General features: G+C 52.7%; 1 protein-coding gene across 1 annotated transcript in view; it reads right to left on the bottom strand.

Annotated features, from left to right (window-relative positions):
- The window catches only part of rusf1 (RUS family member 1), a gene marked incomplete at its 5' end in the record, with an annotated part of 32,074 nt that overhangs the window by 12,095 nt on the left and 6,489 nt on the right, over positions 1 to 13,490 (bottom strand). Inside the window, 3 exons of the mRNA XM_078206857.1 lie at positions 8,162 to 8,267; positions 9,633 to 9,665; positions 12,209 to 12,254. Coding sequence (XP_078062983.1) covers positions 8,162 to 8,267; positions 9,633 to 9,665; positions 12,209 to 12,254 — 185 coding nt within the window. The remainder of the gene's footprint in view (positions 1 to 8,161; positions 8,268 to 9,632; positions 9,666 to 12,208; positions 12,255 to 13,490) is intronic.

The following is a 13,490-nucleotide window of genomic DNA, read 5'->3' as shown; positions in this document are numbered from 1 at the left end:
ATACATCCCGGCCCGGGTCACTGTCTGTGCGGAGTTTGCACATTCTCCTCGTGTCTGCGTGGGTTTCCTCCGGGTGCTCCGGTTTCCTCCCACAGTCCAAAGATGTGCGGGTTAGGTTGATTGGCCAGGTTAAAAATTGCCCCTTAGAGTCCTGGGATGCGTAGGTTAGAGGGATTAGCGGGTAAAATATGTGGGGGTAGGGCCTGGGTGGGATTGTGGTCGGTGCAGACTCGATGGGCCGAATGGCCTCCTTCTGCACTGTAGGGTTTCTATGATTTCTATGATCACAGAAACAGGCCCTTCGGCCCTCCAAGCCCGTGCCGCTCCCTGGTCCAAACTAGACCATTCTTTTGTATCCCTCCATTCCCACTCCATTCACGTGGCTAATAATTGACTCTTCCACCCTGGGAAAAAGCTTCTGACTATCCACTCTGTCCCTCATAATCTTGTAGACTTCTATCAGGTCACCCCTCAACCTCCAGTGAGAACAAACCAAGTTTCTCCAACCTCTCCTCATAGCTAATGCCCTCCATACCAGGCAACATCCTGGTAAATCTTTTCTGTACCCTCTCCAAAGCCGCCACATCCTTCTGGTAGTGTGGCGACCAGAATTGAACACTATATTACAAGTATATGATCTGTTAAAAGTGTGTGGAAAGGTGTGAACTGTCCTCCAGTAACGTTTAGTGGATAATTAACAGACCCTCACTTTACAATGGACACTTAACCGTTTATCTAGAACATAGAACAGTACAGCACAGAACAGGCCCTTCGGCCCACGATGTTGTGCCGAGCTTTATCTGAAACCAAGATCAAGCTATCCCACTCCCTATCATCCTGGTGTGCTCCATGTGCCTATCCAATAACCGCTTAAATGTTCCTAAAGTGTCTGACTCCACTATCACTGCAGGCAGTCCATTCCACACCCCAACCACTCTCTGCGTAAAGAACCTACCTCTGATATCCTTCCTATATCTCCCACCATGAACCCTATAGTTATGCCCCCTTGTAATAGCTCCATCCACCCGAGGAAATAGTCTTTGAACGTTCACTCTATCTATCCCCTTCATCATTTTATAAACCTCTATTAAGTCTCCCCTCAGCCTCCTCCGCTCCAGAGAGAACAGCCCGAGCTCCCTCAACCTTTCCTCATATGACCTACCCTCCAAACCAGGCAGCATCCTGGTAAATCTCCTCTGCACTCTTTCCAGCGCTTCCACATCCTTCCTATAGTGAGGTGACCAGAACTGCACACAATATTCCAAATGTGGTCTCACCAAGGTCCTGTACAGTTGCAGCATAACCCCACGGCTCTTAAACTCCAACCCCCTGTTAATAAAAGCTAACACACTATAGGCCTTCTTCACAGCTCTATCCACTTGAGTGGCAACCTTTAGAGATCTGTGGATATGGACCCCAAGATCTCTCTGTTCCTCCACAGTCTTCAGAACCCTACCTTTGACCCTGTAATCCACGTTTAAATTAGTCCTACCAAAATGAATCACCTCACATTTATCAGGGTTAAACTCCATTTGCCATTTTTCAGCCCAGCTTTGCATCCTATCTATGTCTCTTTGCAGCCTACAACAGCCCTCCACCTCATCCACTACTCCACCAATTAAACTAAACGGGAGGTTTAACTAAACAAGTAACGCATCGAACAAAATAAGATTCTACTGGAATGCTGTTCAAATAAGTACAAGTAACACATCGAATAAAATTAGATTCTACTGGAATGCTGTTCAAATAAATACAAGGATCATTCATTCATCAAAAATATAATAATACAATTCCATCACTCTAAAAAAAAATACAACCAGGTTTTGTGGCTTTTGGAATCCTTTAGAGTTCCTCTGTTGATTCCTCTGTCTGTAAATTCTTTCTGATTTGGTACCTCTCGCTAGTCAGATGGGCCATTCTCTGAAGAGATATCTGAAGCTGGCAGAGTTGAGAGCTGCTCTCTCTCTCCCGCTCGATGAGTGGCAGTTCTTCAGTCGTTCTCTTGTTGTCCCCCCTCTTTTATACCTGTGATAACCTATCAATTTTTGATTTGATTTGATTTATTATTGTCACGTGTATTGGTATACACTGAAAGTATTGTTTCTTGCGCGCTATACAGACAAAGCATACCGTTCATAGAGAAGGAAAGGAGAGAGTGCAGAATGTAGTGTTACAGTCACAGCTCGGGTGTAGAGAAAGGTCAACTTAATGCGAGGTAGGTCCATTCAAAAGTCTGACAGCAGCAGGGAAGAAGCTGTTCTTGAGTCGGTCGGTACGTGACCTCAAACTTTTGTATCTTTTTCCCGACGGAAGAAGGTGGAAGAGAGAATGTCCGGGGGTGCGTGGGGGTCCTTAAATTATGCTGGATGCTTTGCCGAGGCAGCAGGAAGTGTAGACGGAGTCAACGGATGGGAGGCTGGTTTGAGTGATGGATTGGGCTACATTCACGACCCTTTGTAGCCTCTTGCGGTCTTGGGCAGAGCAGGAGCCCCAGACCAAGCTGTGATACAACCGGAAAGAATGCTTTCTATGGTTCATCTGTAAAGGTTGGTGAGAGTTGTAGCTGACATGCCGAATTTCCTTAATCTTCCGAGAAAGTAGAGGCATTGGTGGGCTTTCTTAACTATAGTGTCGGCGTGGGGGGACCAGGACAGGTTGTTGGTGATCTGGACACCTAAAAACCTGAAGCTCCCTCAACCCTTTCTACTTCATCCCCGTTGATGTAGACAGGGGCATGTTCTCCTTTACGCTTCCTGAAGTCGATGACAATCTCCTTCGTTTTGTTGACATTGAGGGAGAGATTATTGTTGCCGCACCAGTTCACCAGATTCTCTGTCTCTTTCCTGTCTTATAGGTTCTTGGTAGCTGAGTGCCTGCATTAAATTGATTGGGCTAAATTAAAACATAAACGGGTTGTCTTTGTCAAGACTACTGCTTGACTTTTTGGTACAAATGTTTCAGTCTGGGACTCTGTGTGTACTTTGCAATGTTTTTTACCCTTTCGCATTTTTACAATTTTCTTACAACTTCACAAACTCAACATTGCAGCAGCTTTGCTGGGGAATAAATCTTCTATGAAGCTGAGGGTGAACTTGCCTCTCATTCTTCCTCGGCCTGCAATTATCAGAGTTAACAAGGACCGCGGCGCCATCTCGCGCTCACCTCCCTCGGCATTGCTCGTGGTGCAAGGACTCGCGCTCACCTCCCGGCATTGCGTCCGCCACGGGGGGGGGGGGGTGGGAGGGAGGTGGGGAGGGGAGCGGACCGATGGCATCGCGCGGGACGAGGCACCTCCTGCGCCACCGGGAGGGGCTCTCGGAGTTCCGGCGGCCCCACCCGGGTCGCGAGGACGGTCGGCCTCCCGTGCCGTCGCTCAGATAGAGAGGGTCGTCGACCTCCCGTGGCATTGCTCGGTTCGTGAGGATCGTCGACCTCCAGTGGCATTGCTCGGTTCGTGAGGATCGGCGACCTCCCGTGGCATTGCTCGGTTCGTGAGGATCGTCGACCTCCAGTGGCATTGCTCGGTTAATGTTTTTTGGACCGAGAATGTATCACAAACATAACCCTTCATTGTGGCTAATCTCCTCAGGATTATACTCCTCACGACATGAATAATAGTTATTCTTGTTTGTACTGCTTCTGACAGTAATACCAGTTAACTTTTATTTTTATGACGATAGTCAATGTGAAGACTGTGGAGGAACAGAGAGATCTTGGGGTCCATATCCACAGATCTCTAAAGGTTGCCACTCAAGTGGATAGAGCTGTGAAGAAGGCCTATAGTGTGTTAGCTTTTATTAACAGGGGGTTGGAGTTTAAGAGCCGTGGGGTTATGCTGCAACTGTACAGGACCTTGGTGAGACCACATTTGGAATATTGTGTGCAGTTCTGGTCACCTCACTATAAGAAGGATGTGGAAGCGCTGGAAAGAGTGCAGAGGAGATTTACCAGGATGCTGCCTGGTTTGGAGGGTAGGTCTTATGAGGAAAGGTTGAGGGAGCTCGGGCTGTTCTCTCTGGAGCGGAGGAGGCTGAGGGGAGACTTTGGTTTATAAAATGATGAAGGGGATAGATAGAGTGAACGTTCAAAGACTATTTCCTCGGGTGGATGGAGCTATTACAAGGGGGCATAACTATAGGGTTCGTGGCGGGAGATACAGGAAGGATATCAGAGGTAGGTTCTTTACGCAGAGAGTGGTTGGGGTGTGGAATGGACTGCCTGCAGTGATAGTGGAGTCGGACACTTCAGGAACATTTAAGCGGTTATTGGATAGGCACATGGAGCACACCAGGATGATAGGGAGTGGGATAGCTTGATCTTGGTTTCAGATAAAGCTCGGCACAACATCGTGGGCCGAAGGGCCTGTTCTGTGCTGTACCGTTCTCTGTGAATGCGTTTGTGAAGTCTTACCTTTCCTACAAGTTTGTGTGGGGTTTGGGGAAGACAAATGATTCCATGGTGTGGAGCGCGATATCGGCCGTTTGAAGAGGAACTCCCGCTGGGGCAGCTGGAAGAGCGTCGGAACTTCAAAGGAAAACCGCGGGAAGAACAGGAACCAGAAGACCTTCGCTCCATGTGCTGGGAATGCCAGATACACTGGTTTGGGGTCAAGAAGCTATCAATGTATTTTTTTGTAGTTGGTTCGGAAGCTTGCTGCGTGACCAGCAGTTGTGAATCGTATCTTTGGGTCGTGACTGGTCTGGGGTTGCTCCCTGACCAGTATTAGAAACCATGCTGGATATATATCCCCTCTTTTCTGTGTTCAGGCTTCTGCTTTCAAGGGGTCAGGTTCTCCCGCAAGCTTGTGAGAATAAAGCCTTACTGTATTTTGACTCAAGACTAGCCTCAGAGGTATTTTTACCTCCTACAGAGAGCCCAGACTGAAACATTTGTATCGGGAGGCCGAGCGGCAGGGTTACCAAGGCAACGGGCTTTTTGAATTGTTTTGAATTTAGCCAATCAATTTGAATCAGGCACTGAGATACCAAGAACCTATTAAATTTAAATCCGATGGGAGAATACCAGAGGCAGAGGAGAACAGGGCAGACTCCGCACAGACAGTGACCCGAGCCGGGAATCGAACCCGGGTCCCTGGCGCTGTGAGGCAGCAGCGCTAACCACTGTGCCTCCGTGCCGTTCAAGAGAGCAACTGCTATCTGACAGAGTAACAGCTCTGAATTTAGCTCCAGAGAGAGAGAGAACTGCTTCTTTTCATTGCCTCGTAGACCATAAGACATAGGAGCAGAATTAGGCCACTCGGCCCATCGAGTCTGCTCCCCCATTCAATCATGGCTGATATTTTTCTCATCCCCATTCCCCTGCCTTTTCCCCATAACCCCTGATCCCTCATTGATCAAGAACCTATCTATCTCTGAGTCAAATGACCCGGTCTCCACAGCCTTCTGCGGCAAAGAGTTCCACAGATTCACCACTGAAGAAATTCCTCCTCATCTCTGTTTTGAAGGATCGTCCCTTCAGCCTGAGGTTGCGTTCCCTCTGGTTCTCGGCACAACATCGTGGGCCGAAGGGCCTGTTCTGTGCTGTACTGTTCTATGTTCTATGTTCTAGTTTTTCCTACTCGTGGAAACATCCTCTCCGTGCCCACTCCATCCAGGCCTCGCAGTATCCTGTAAGTTTCAATAAGATCCCCCCTCCCCTCATCCTTCTAAACTCCCAACCAGTACAGACCCAGAGTCCTCAACCCGTTCCTCACTTATGTCTTAAGAGGAAGCACCATCTCGATAGCGAAGGTTCCAAAGAAGGAAGAAGTTCCCAGTCAGAAGAATCCGCAGGAAAGGCCCCGAATATTCCGAAAGACACAAAACCTGGTTGTAATTTAGAGAGTGACTAATTTCTTATTTTTTTGTTTTAATAAGTGGGAATTGTTTTTATCTAAACAGCATTCCATTAGAATCGGGTTTTACTCGGTTTGTTAATAGTTTAGTTAACCTGTTTACTGCTAGTTAGATAAATAAATAGTTACTTGTTGACTTGAGAGTGTCAGGGAGTCATTTTGATTTAGCCACTAAAAGTTGCTGAAGAGCAGATCCTACCACTTCACACTCACTCCTAACGGATTATGAGGCGAGGTATTCCTCTTTGTGCGGTTAGGTGTTAGTTCTCGGAGAGGGGGGGAATCCATCTCCGCTTTATAACACTTCAAACTGTTCTGGGTGTATAATCCTGGGGGCTGCCCCTGAGAAGGTCAGAGGTTACAAGGCTGAGAAGGTCAGGGGTTTCGATTCTCCAAACAAAGGGCTCATCTCCGGTATCACGTGAGCATTACGATCGGTGACCTCCCCGTGGCATTGCTCTGTTAGCGAGGGTCGGTGACCCCCCCAGTGGCATTGCTCTGTTAGTGAGGTTCAGTGACCTCCCGCGGCATTGCTCTGTTAGTGAGGATCGGTGACCTCCCGTGGCATTGCTCTGTTAGTGAGGATCGGTGATCTCCCATGGCATTGCTCTGTTAGTGAGGATCGGTGACCTCCCGTGGCATTGCTCTGTTAGTGAGGATCAGTGACCCTCCCGTGGCATTGCTCTGTTAGTGAGGATCGGTGGCCTCCCCTGGCATTGCTCCGTTAGTGAGGATCGGTGACCTCCCGTGGCATTGCTCTGTTAGTGAGGATCGGTGATCTCCCGTGGCATTGCTCGGTTAGTGAAGATCAGTGACCTCCCGTGGCATTGCTCTGTTAGTGAGGATCGGTGACCCCCAGTGGCATTGCTCTGTTAGTGAGGATCGGTGACCTCCCGTGGCATTGCTCTGTTAGTGAGGTTCAGTGACCTCCCATGGCATTGTTCTGTTAGTGAGGATCGGTGATCCCCAGTGGCATTGCTCTGTTAGTGAGGATCAGTGACCTCCCGTGGGCATTGCTCTGTTAGTGAGGATCGGTGACCACCCGTGGCATTGCTCTGTTAGCAAGGGTCGGTGACCTCCCGTGGCATTGCTCTGTTAGTGAGGATCGGTGACCTCCCATGGCATTGCTCTGTTAGTGAGGATCGGTGACCACCCGTGGCATTGCTCTGTTAGCAAGGGTCGGTGACCTCCCGTGGCATTGCTCTGTTAGTGAGGATCGGTGGCCTCCCGTGGCATTGCTCTGTTAGTGAGGATCGGTGACCTCCCGTGGCATTGCTCTGTTAGTGAGGATCGGTGACCCCCAGCGGCATTGCTCTGTTAGTGAGGATCAGTGACCTCCCATGGGCATTGCTCTGTAAGTGAGGATCGGTGACCACCCGTGGCATTGCTCTGTTAGCAAGGGTCGGTGACCTCCCGTGGCATTGCTCTGTTAGTGAGGTTCAGTGACCTCCCATGGCATTGCTCTGTTAGTGAGGATCGGTGACCCCCCAGTGGCATTGCTCTGTTAGTGAGGATCGGTGACCCCCCAGTGGCATTGCTCTGTTAGTGAGGATCGGTGGCCTCCCGTGGCATTGCTCTGTTAGCGAGGATCGGTGACCTCCCGTGGCATTGCTCCGTTAGCGAGGATCGGTGACCTCCCGTGGCATTGCTCCGTTAGTGAGGACTGTTGACTGCGCGGTGGAATATCTCATTGAGGGAGCGTCGTTGCGGACGTGCGGGGCTGCAAGGAGCCAGGCGTGGGTCTTTCGTGCATGGAGTGACTCCACCTCACCCTCCAACCGTTCCGAAATTCCAGGCAATGCCAATCGAACCGTCTGTGCCAATTGTCAACTCATCAGACCATTCTAACATGTTGCCTGGTCTGGAGGGCATTAGCTATGGGGAGAGGTTGGAGAAACTTGGTTTGTTCTCACTGGAGGTTGAGGGGAGACCTGATAGAAGTCTACAAGATTATGAGGGACAGAGTGGATAGTCAGAAGCTTTTTCCCCAGGGTGGAAGAGTCAATTATTAGGGGGCATAAGATTAAGGTGCGAGGGGCAAGGTTGAAAGGAGATGTACGAGGCAGATTTTTTACACAGAGGGTGGTGGGTGCCTGGAACTCGCTGCCGGGGGAGGGAGTGGAAGCGGATACGATAGTGAGTTTTAAGGGGCGTCTGGACAAATACATGAATAGGATGGGAATAGAGGGATACGGTCCCCGGAAGGGGAGGGGGTTTTAGTTCAGACGGGCAGCATGGTGGGTGCAGGAGGGCCGAAGGGCCTGTTCCTGTGCTGTAATTTTCTTTGTTCTTTGTACAGAGACCCACCTTGAACAGTCCGGAAGCACAGACAATGAGGGTGAACGCAGATGGAATGGCAGGAGCTACAATCTCCATGAAGATCGCCATATCATTCAGGGCGTCAGCGAATAGCCTACAAACATTGAGAGGAAAGAGGTTTCAACCGGGACAGAATACATACCTCACCCTGCACCCCCCCACCAAACACTCCCAGGACAGGTACAGCACGGGGTTAGATACAGAGTAAAGCTCCCTCTACACTGTCCCCCATCAAACACTCCCAGGACAGGTACAGCACGGGGTTAGATACAGAGTAAAGCTTCCTCTACACTGTCCCCATCAAACACTCCCAGGACAGGTACAGCACGGGGTTAGATACAGAGTAAAGCTCCCTCTACACTGTCCCCATCAAACACTCCCAGGACAGGTACAGCACGGGGTTAGATACAGAGTAAAGCTCCCTCTACACTGTCCCCCATCAAACACTCCCAGGACTGGTACAGCACGGGGTTAGATACAGAGTAAAGCTCCCTCTACACTGTCCCCCATCAAACACTCCCAGGACAGGTACAGCACGGGGTTAGATACAGAGTAAAGCTCCCTCTACACTGTCCCCCATCAAACACTCCCAGGACAGGTACAGCACGGGGTTAGATACAGAGTAAAGCTCCCTCTACACTGTCCCCCATCAAACACTCCCAGGACAGGTACAGCACGGGGTTAGATACAGAGTAAAGCTCCCTCTACACTGTCCCCATCAAACACTCCCAGGACAGGTACAGCACGGGGTTAGATACAGAGTAAAGCTCCCTCTACACTGTCCCCCATCAAACACTCCCAGGACAGGTACAACACGGGGTTAGATACAGAGTAAAGCTCCCTCTACACTGTCCACATCAAACACTCCCAGGACAGGTACAGCACGGGGTTAGATACAGAGTAAAGCTCCCTCTACACTGTCCCCATCAAACACTCCCAGGACAGGGACAGCACGGGGTTAGATACAGAGTAAAGTTCCCTCTACTCTGTCCCCCATCAAACACTCCCAGGACAGGTACAGCACGGGGTTAGATACAGAGTAAAGCTCCCTCTACACTGTCCCCCATCAAACACTCCCAGGACAGGTACAGCACGGGGTTAGATACAGAGTAAAGCTCCCTCTACACTGTCCCCCATCAAACACTCCCAGGACAGGTACAGCACGGGGTTAGATACAGAGTTAAGCTCCCTCTACACTGTCCCCATCAAACACTCCCAGGACAGGGACAGCACGGGGTTAGATACAGAGTAAAGCTCCCTCTACACTGTCCCCATCAAACACTCCCAGGACAGGGACAGCACGGGGTCAGATACAGAGTAAAGCTCCCTCTACACTGTCCCCATCAAACACTCCCAGGACAGGTACAGCACGGGGTTAGATACAGAGTAAAGCTCCCTCTACACTGTCCCCCATCAAACACTGGCCTACTCAGGAACGCGGGGGGTACGTTGAACCCACCTCCATTTTTTTGCATCACAATCCAATCTGCTTCTGCGGGAGACAAAAAGAGGTGGAGTTGGAGAAGGCAGTTGCTTTGGACCTAAGCATCACAGTCTAATTCACGCTGCGGGAACAGGAGGTCACTAAACAACTGAGCTCCCTGCATTTAAATTATTCATTAACATGATTTGGGTGCCATTAACCAGCCCAATATTTACCCCCCTGTCCCTAATTGCCCCCTCGTGAAGGGTGTGTGTGAGCCGCCATCTTGAACCCGCTACCATCCCCCGTGTGTGGTGGTGTAGGTACACCCACGGTGCTGTTAGGGAGGGAGCTCCAGGATTTTGACCCCAGCGACAGTGAAGGAACGGCCGATATATTTCCAAGTCGGGATGTGGGGGGAGCTCGGAGGGAGGGGACTTGCAGGCGGTGGGTGTTCCCCATGCGTCTGCTGCCTCCCCCTTGTCCTTCTAGGTGACGGGATTACAGGGTCAAAGGTCGGGTTCTGAAGACTGTGGAGGAACAGAGAGATCTTGGGCTCCATATCCACAGATCTCTGAAGGTTGCCACTCAAGTGGATAGAGCTGTGAAGAAGGCCTATAGTGTGTTAGCTTTTATTAACAGGGGGTTGGAGTTTAAGAGCCGTGGGGTTCTGCTGCAACTGTACAGGACCTTGGTGAGACCACATTTGGAATATTGTGCGCAGTTCTGGTCACCTCACTATAAGAAGGATGTGGAAGCGCTGGAAAGAGTGCAGAGGAGATTTACCAGGATGCTGCCTGGTTTGGAGGGTAGGTCTTATGAGGAAAGGTTGAGGGAGCTGGGGCTGTTCTCTCTGGAGCGGAGGAGGCTGAGGGGAGACTTAATAGAGGTTTATAAAATGATGAAGGGGATAGATAGAGTGAACGTTCAAAGACTATTTCCTCGGGTGGATGGAGCTATTACAAGGGGGCATAACTATAGGGTTCGTGGTGGGAGATACAGGAAGGATATCAGAGGTAGGTTCTTTACGCAGAGAGTGGTTGGGGTGTGGAATGGACTGCCTGCAGTGACAGTGGAGTCAGACACTTTAGAAACATTTAAGCGGTTATTGGATAGGCACATGGAGCACACCAGGATGATAGGGAGTGGGATAGCTTGATCTTGGTTTCAGATAAAGCTCGGCACAACATCGTGGGCCGAAGGGCCTGTTCTGTGCTGTACCGTTCTATGTTCTGTGTTTGGAAGGTGCTGAGGAAGGAGCCTTGGCGAGTCGCTGCGGGGCATCTTGTAGACGGTTCACACGGGCTGCCGCTGTGCGTCGGTGGTGGAGGGAGTGAGTGTTGAAGGTGGGGGGTTAGCGTGTCGATCGAGCGGGGGGAGGGGGAGGCTGCTTTGTCCTGGATGGTGTGGAGCTTCTCCAGTGTTGTCGGGAGCCGCACCCATCCAGGCGAGTGGAGAGTGTCCCATCACACTCCTGACTTGTGTCCTTGTGGATGGTGGGACAGACTTTGGGAGCGGGGAGTCAGGAGGTGAGTGACTCTCCGCAGGATTCCCAGCCTCTGACCTGCTCTGGGAGCCACAGGATTGATACGGCCGGATCCCAGTTCAGTTCCCGGTCAGTGGTAACCCCCAGGATGTTGATAGTGGGGGGTAGGGGGTTACAGCGATGGTCATGCCACAGAATGTCAAAACATGCTACCGTGCAAAGGGACCTGGGGGTCCTTGTGCATGAGACGCAAAAGCCCAGTCTGCAGGTGCAACAGGTGATCAAGAAGGCAAATGGGATGTTGGCCTTTATCGCGAGGGGGATAGAATATAAAAGCAGGGATGTCTTGATGCACCTGTACAGGGCATTGGTGAGGCCGCAGTTGGAATACTGTGTGCAGTATTGGTCCCCTTATTTGCGGAAGGATATATTGGCATTGGAGGGAGTGCAGAGAAGGTTCACCAGGTTGATACCGGAGATGAGGGGTTTGGATTATGAGGAGAGGCTGAGGAGATTGGGTTTGTACTCGTTGGAGTTTAGAAGGATGAGGGGGGATCTTATGGAGACTTATAAGATAATGCGGGGGCTGGATAGGGTGGAGGCGGAGAGATTCTTTCCACTTAGTAAGAAAGTTAAAACTAGAGGACACAGCCTCAAAATAAAGGGGGGTCGGTTTAAGACAGAGTTGAGGAGGAACTTCTTCTCCCAGAGGGTGGTGAATCTCTGGAATTCTCTGCCCTCTGAGGTGGTGGAGGCTACCTCGCTGAATATGTTTAAAGCGTGGATGGATGGATTCCTGATCGGTAAGGGAATTAAGGGTTATGGGGATCAGGCGGGTAAGTGGAACTGATCCACGTCAGATCAGCCATGATCTTATCGAATGGCGGGGCAGGCTCGAGGGGCTAGATGGCCTACTCCTGCTCCTATTTCTTATGTTCTTATGTCAAGGGGGAGATGGTTAGATTCTCTCCAGTTGGAGACGGGCATTACCTGGCACTGGTGTGCCTGGCGCGAGTGTTACTCACCACTTGTCAGCCTGAGCCTGGATATTGTCCAGGTTTTGCCGTGTTTGGACACGGGACTGAATGAACCGGACAATTCTCAGCATCAAAAGCGAGATACGTACCCCTTGGACCAGGCAAACAGGATACGACCAACCATTCCGGTCCCATCTGGGGAAAGGGTGACAGAGAGAGAGCACATTTCACCAACCGTTCAACATACAGCACTAATGGGGCTGGAGCTGGTATCAATAACACGCGGATCCTACACCCTGCAATCCTCCATCGACCCACATCTCCCCGTGTCCCTCGCTGCCCCGCCCTCTCCCCGTGTCCCTCGCTCCCCCCCTCTCCCCGTGTCCCTCGCTGCCCCGCCCTCTCCCCGTCTCCCTCGCTGCCCCGCCCTCTCCCCGTCTCCCTCGCTGCCCCCCCCTCTCCCCGTGTCCCTCGCTCCCCCGCCCTCTCCCCGTCTCCCTCGCTCCCCCGCCCTCTCCCCGTCTCCCTCGCTGCCCCGCCCTCTCCCCGTCTCCCTCGCTGCCCCGCCCTCTCCCCGTCTCCCTCACTCCCCCGCCCTCTCCCCGTCTCCCTCACTCCCCCGCCCTCTCCCCGTCTCCCTCACTCCCCCGCCCTCTCCCCGTCTCCCTCGCTGCCCCGCCCTCTCCCCGTCTCCCTCACTCCCCCGCCCTCTCCCCGTCTCCCTCGCTCCCCCGCCCTCTCCCCGTCTCCCTCGCTGCCCCGCCCTCTCCCCGTCTCCCTCGCTGCCCCGCCCTCTCCCCGTCTCCCTCGCTGCCCCGCCCTCTCCCCGTCTCCCTCACTCCCCCGCCCTCTCCCCGTCTCCCTCACTCCCCCACCCTCCCCCGTGTCCCTCGCTGCCCCGCCCTCTCCCTGTCTCCCTCACTCCCCCACCCTCTCCCTCACTCCCCCACCCTCCCCCGTGTCCCTCGCTGCCCCACCCTCTCCCCGTGTCCCTCGCTGCCCCGCCCTCTCCCCGTGTCCCTCGCTGCCCCGCCCTCTCCCCGTGTCCCTCGCTGCCCCGCCCTCTCCCCGTGTCCCTCGCTGCCCCGCCCTCTCCCCGTGTCCCTCGCTGCCCCGCCCTCTCCCCGTGTCCCTCGCTGCCCCACCCTCTCCCCGTGTCCCTCGCTGCCCCGCCCTCTCCCCGTGTCCCTCGCTGCCCCGCCCTCTCCCCGTGTCCCTCGCTGCCCCGCCCTTTCCCCGTGTCCCTCGCTGCCCCGCCCTCTCCCCGTGTCCCTCGCTCCCCCGCCCTCTCCCCGTCTCCCTCACTCCCCCGCCCTCTCCCCGTCTCCCTCACTCCCCCGCCCTCTCCCCGTCTCCCTCACTCCCCCGCCCTCTCCCCGTCTCCCTCACTCCCCCGCCCTCTCCCCGTCTCCCTCACTCCCCCGCCCTCTC

This window comes from Mustelus asterias, unplaced genomic scaffold, assembly GCF_964213995.1.
Source record: "Mustelus asterias unplaced genomic scaffold, sMusAst1.hap1.1 HAP1_SCAFFOLD_1843, whole genome shotgun sequence".
NCBI lineage: Eukaryota > Metazoa > Chordata > Chondrichthyes > Carcharhiniformes > Triakidae > Mustelus > Mustelus asterias.
The sequence above is the reverse complement of the archived record's forward strand: the minus strand, read 5'-3'. Positions and strand labels throughout refer to the sequence as shown.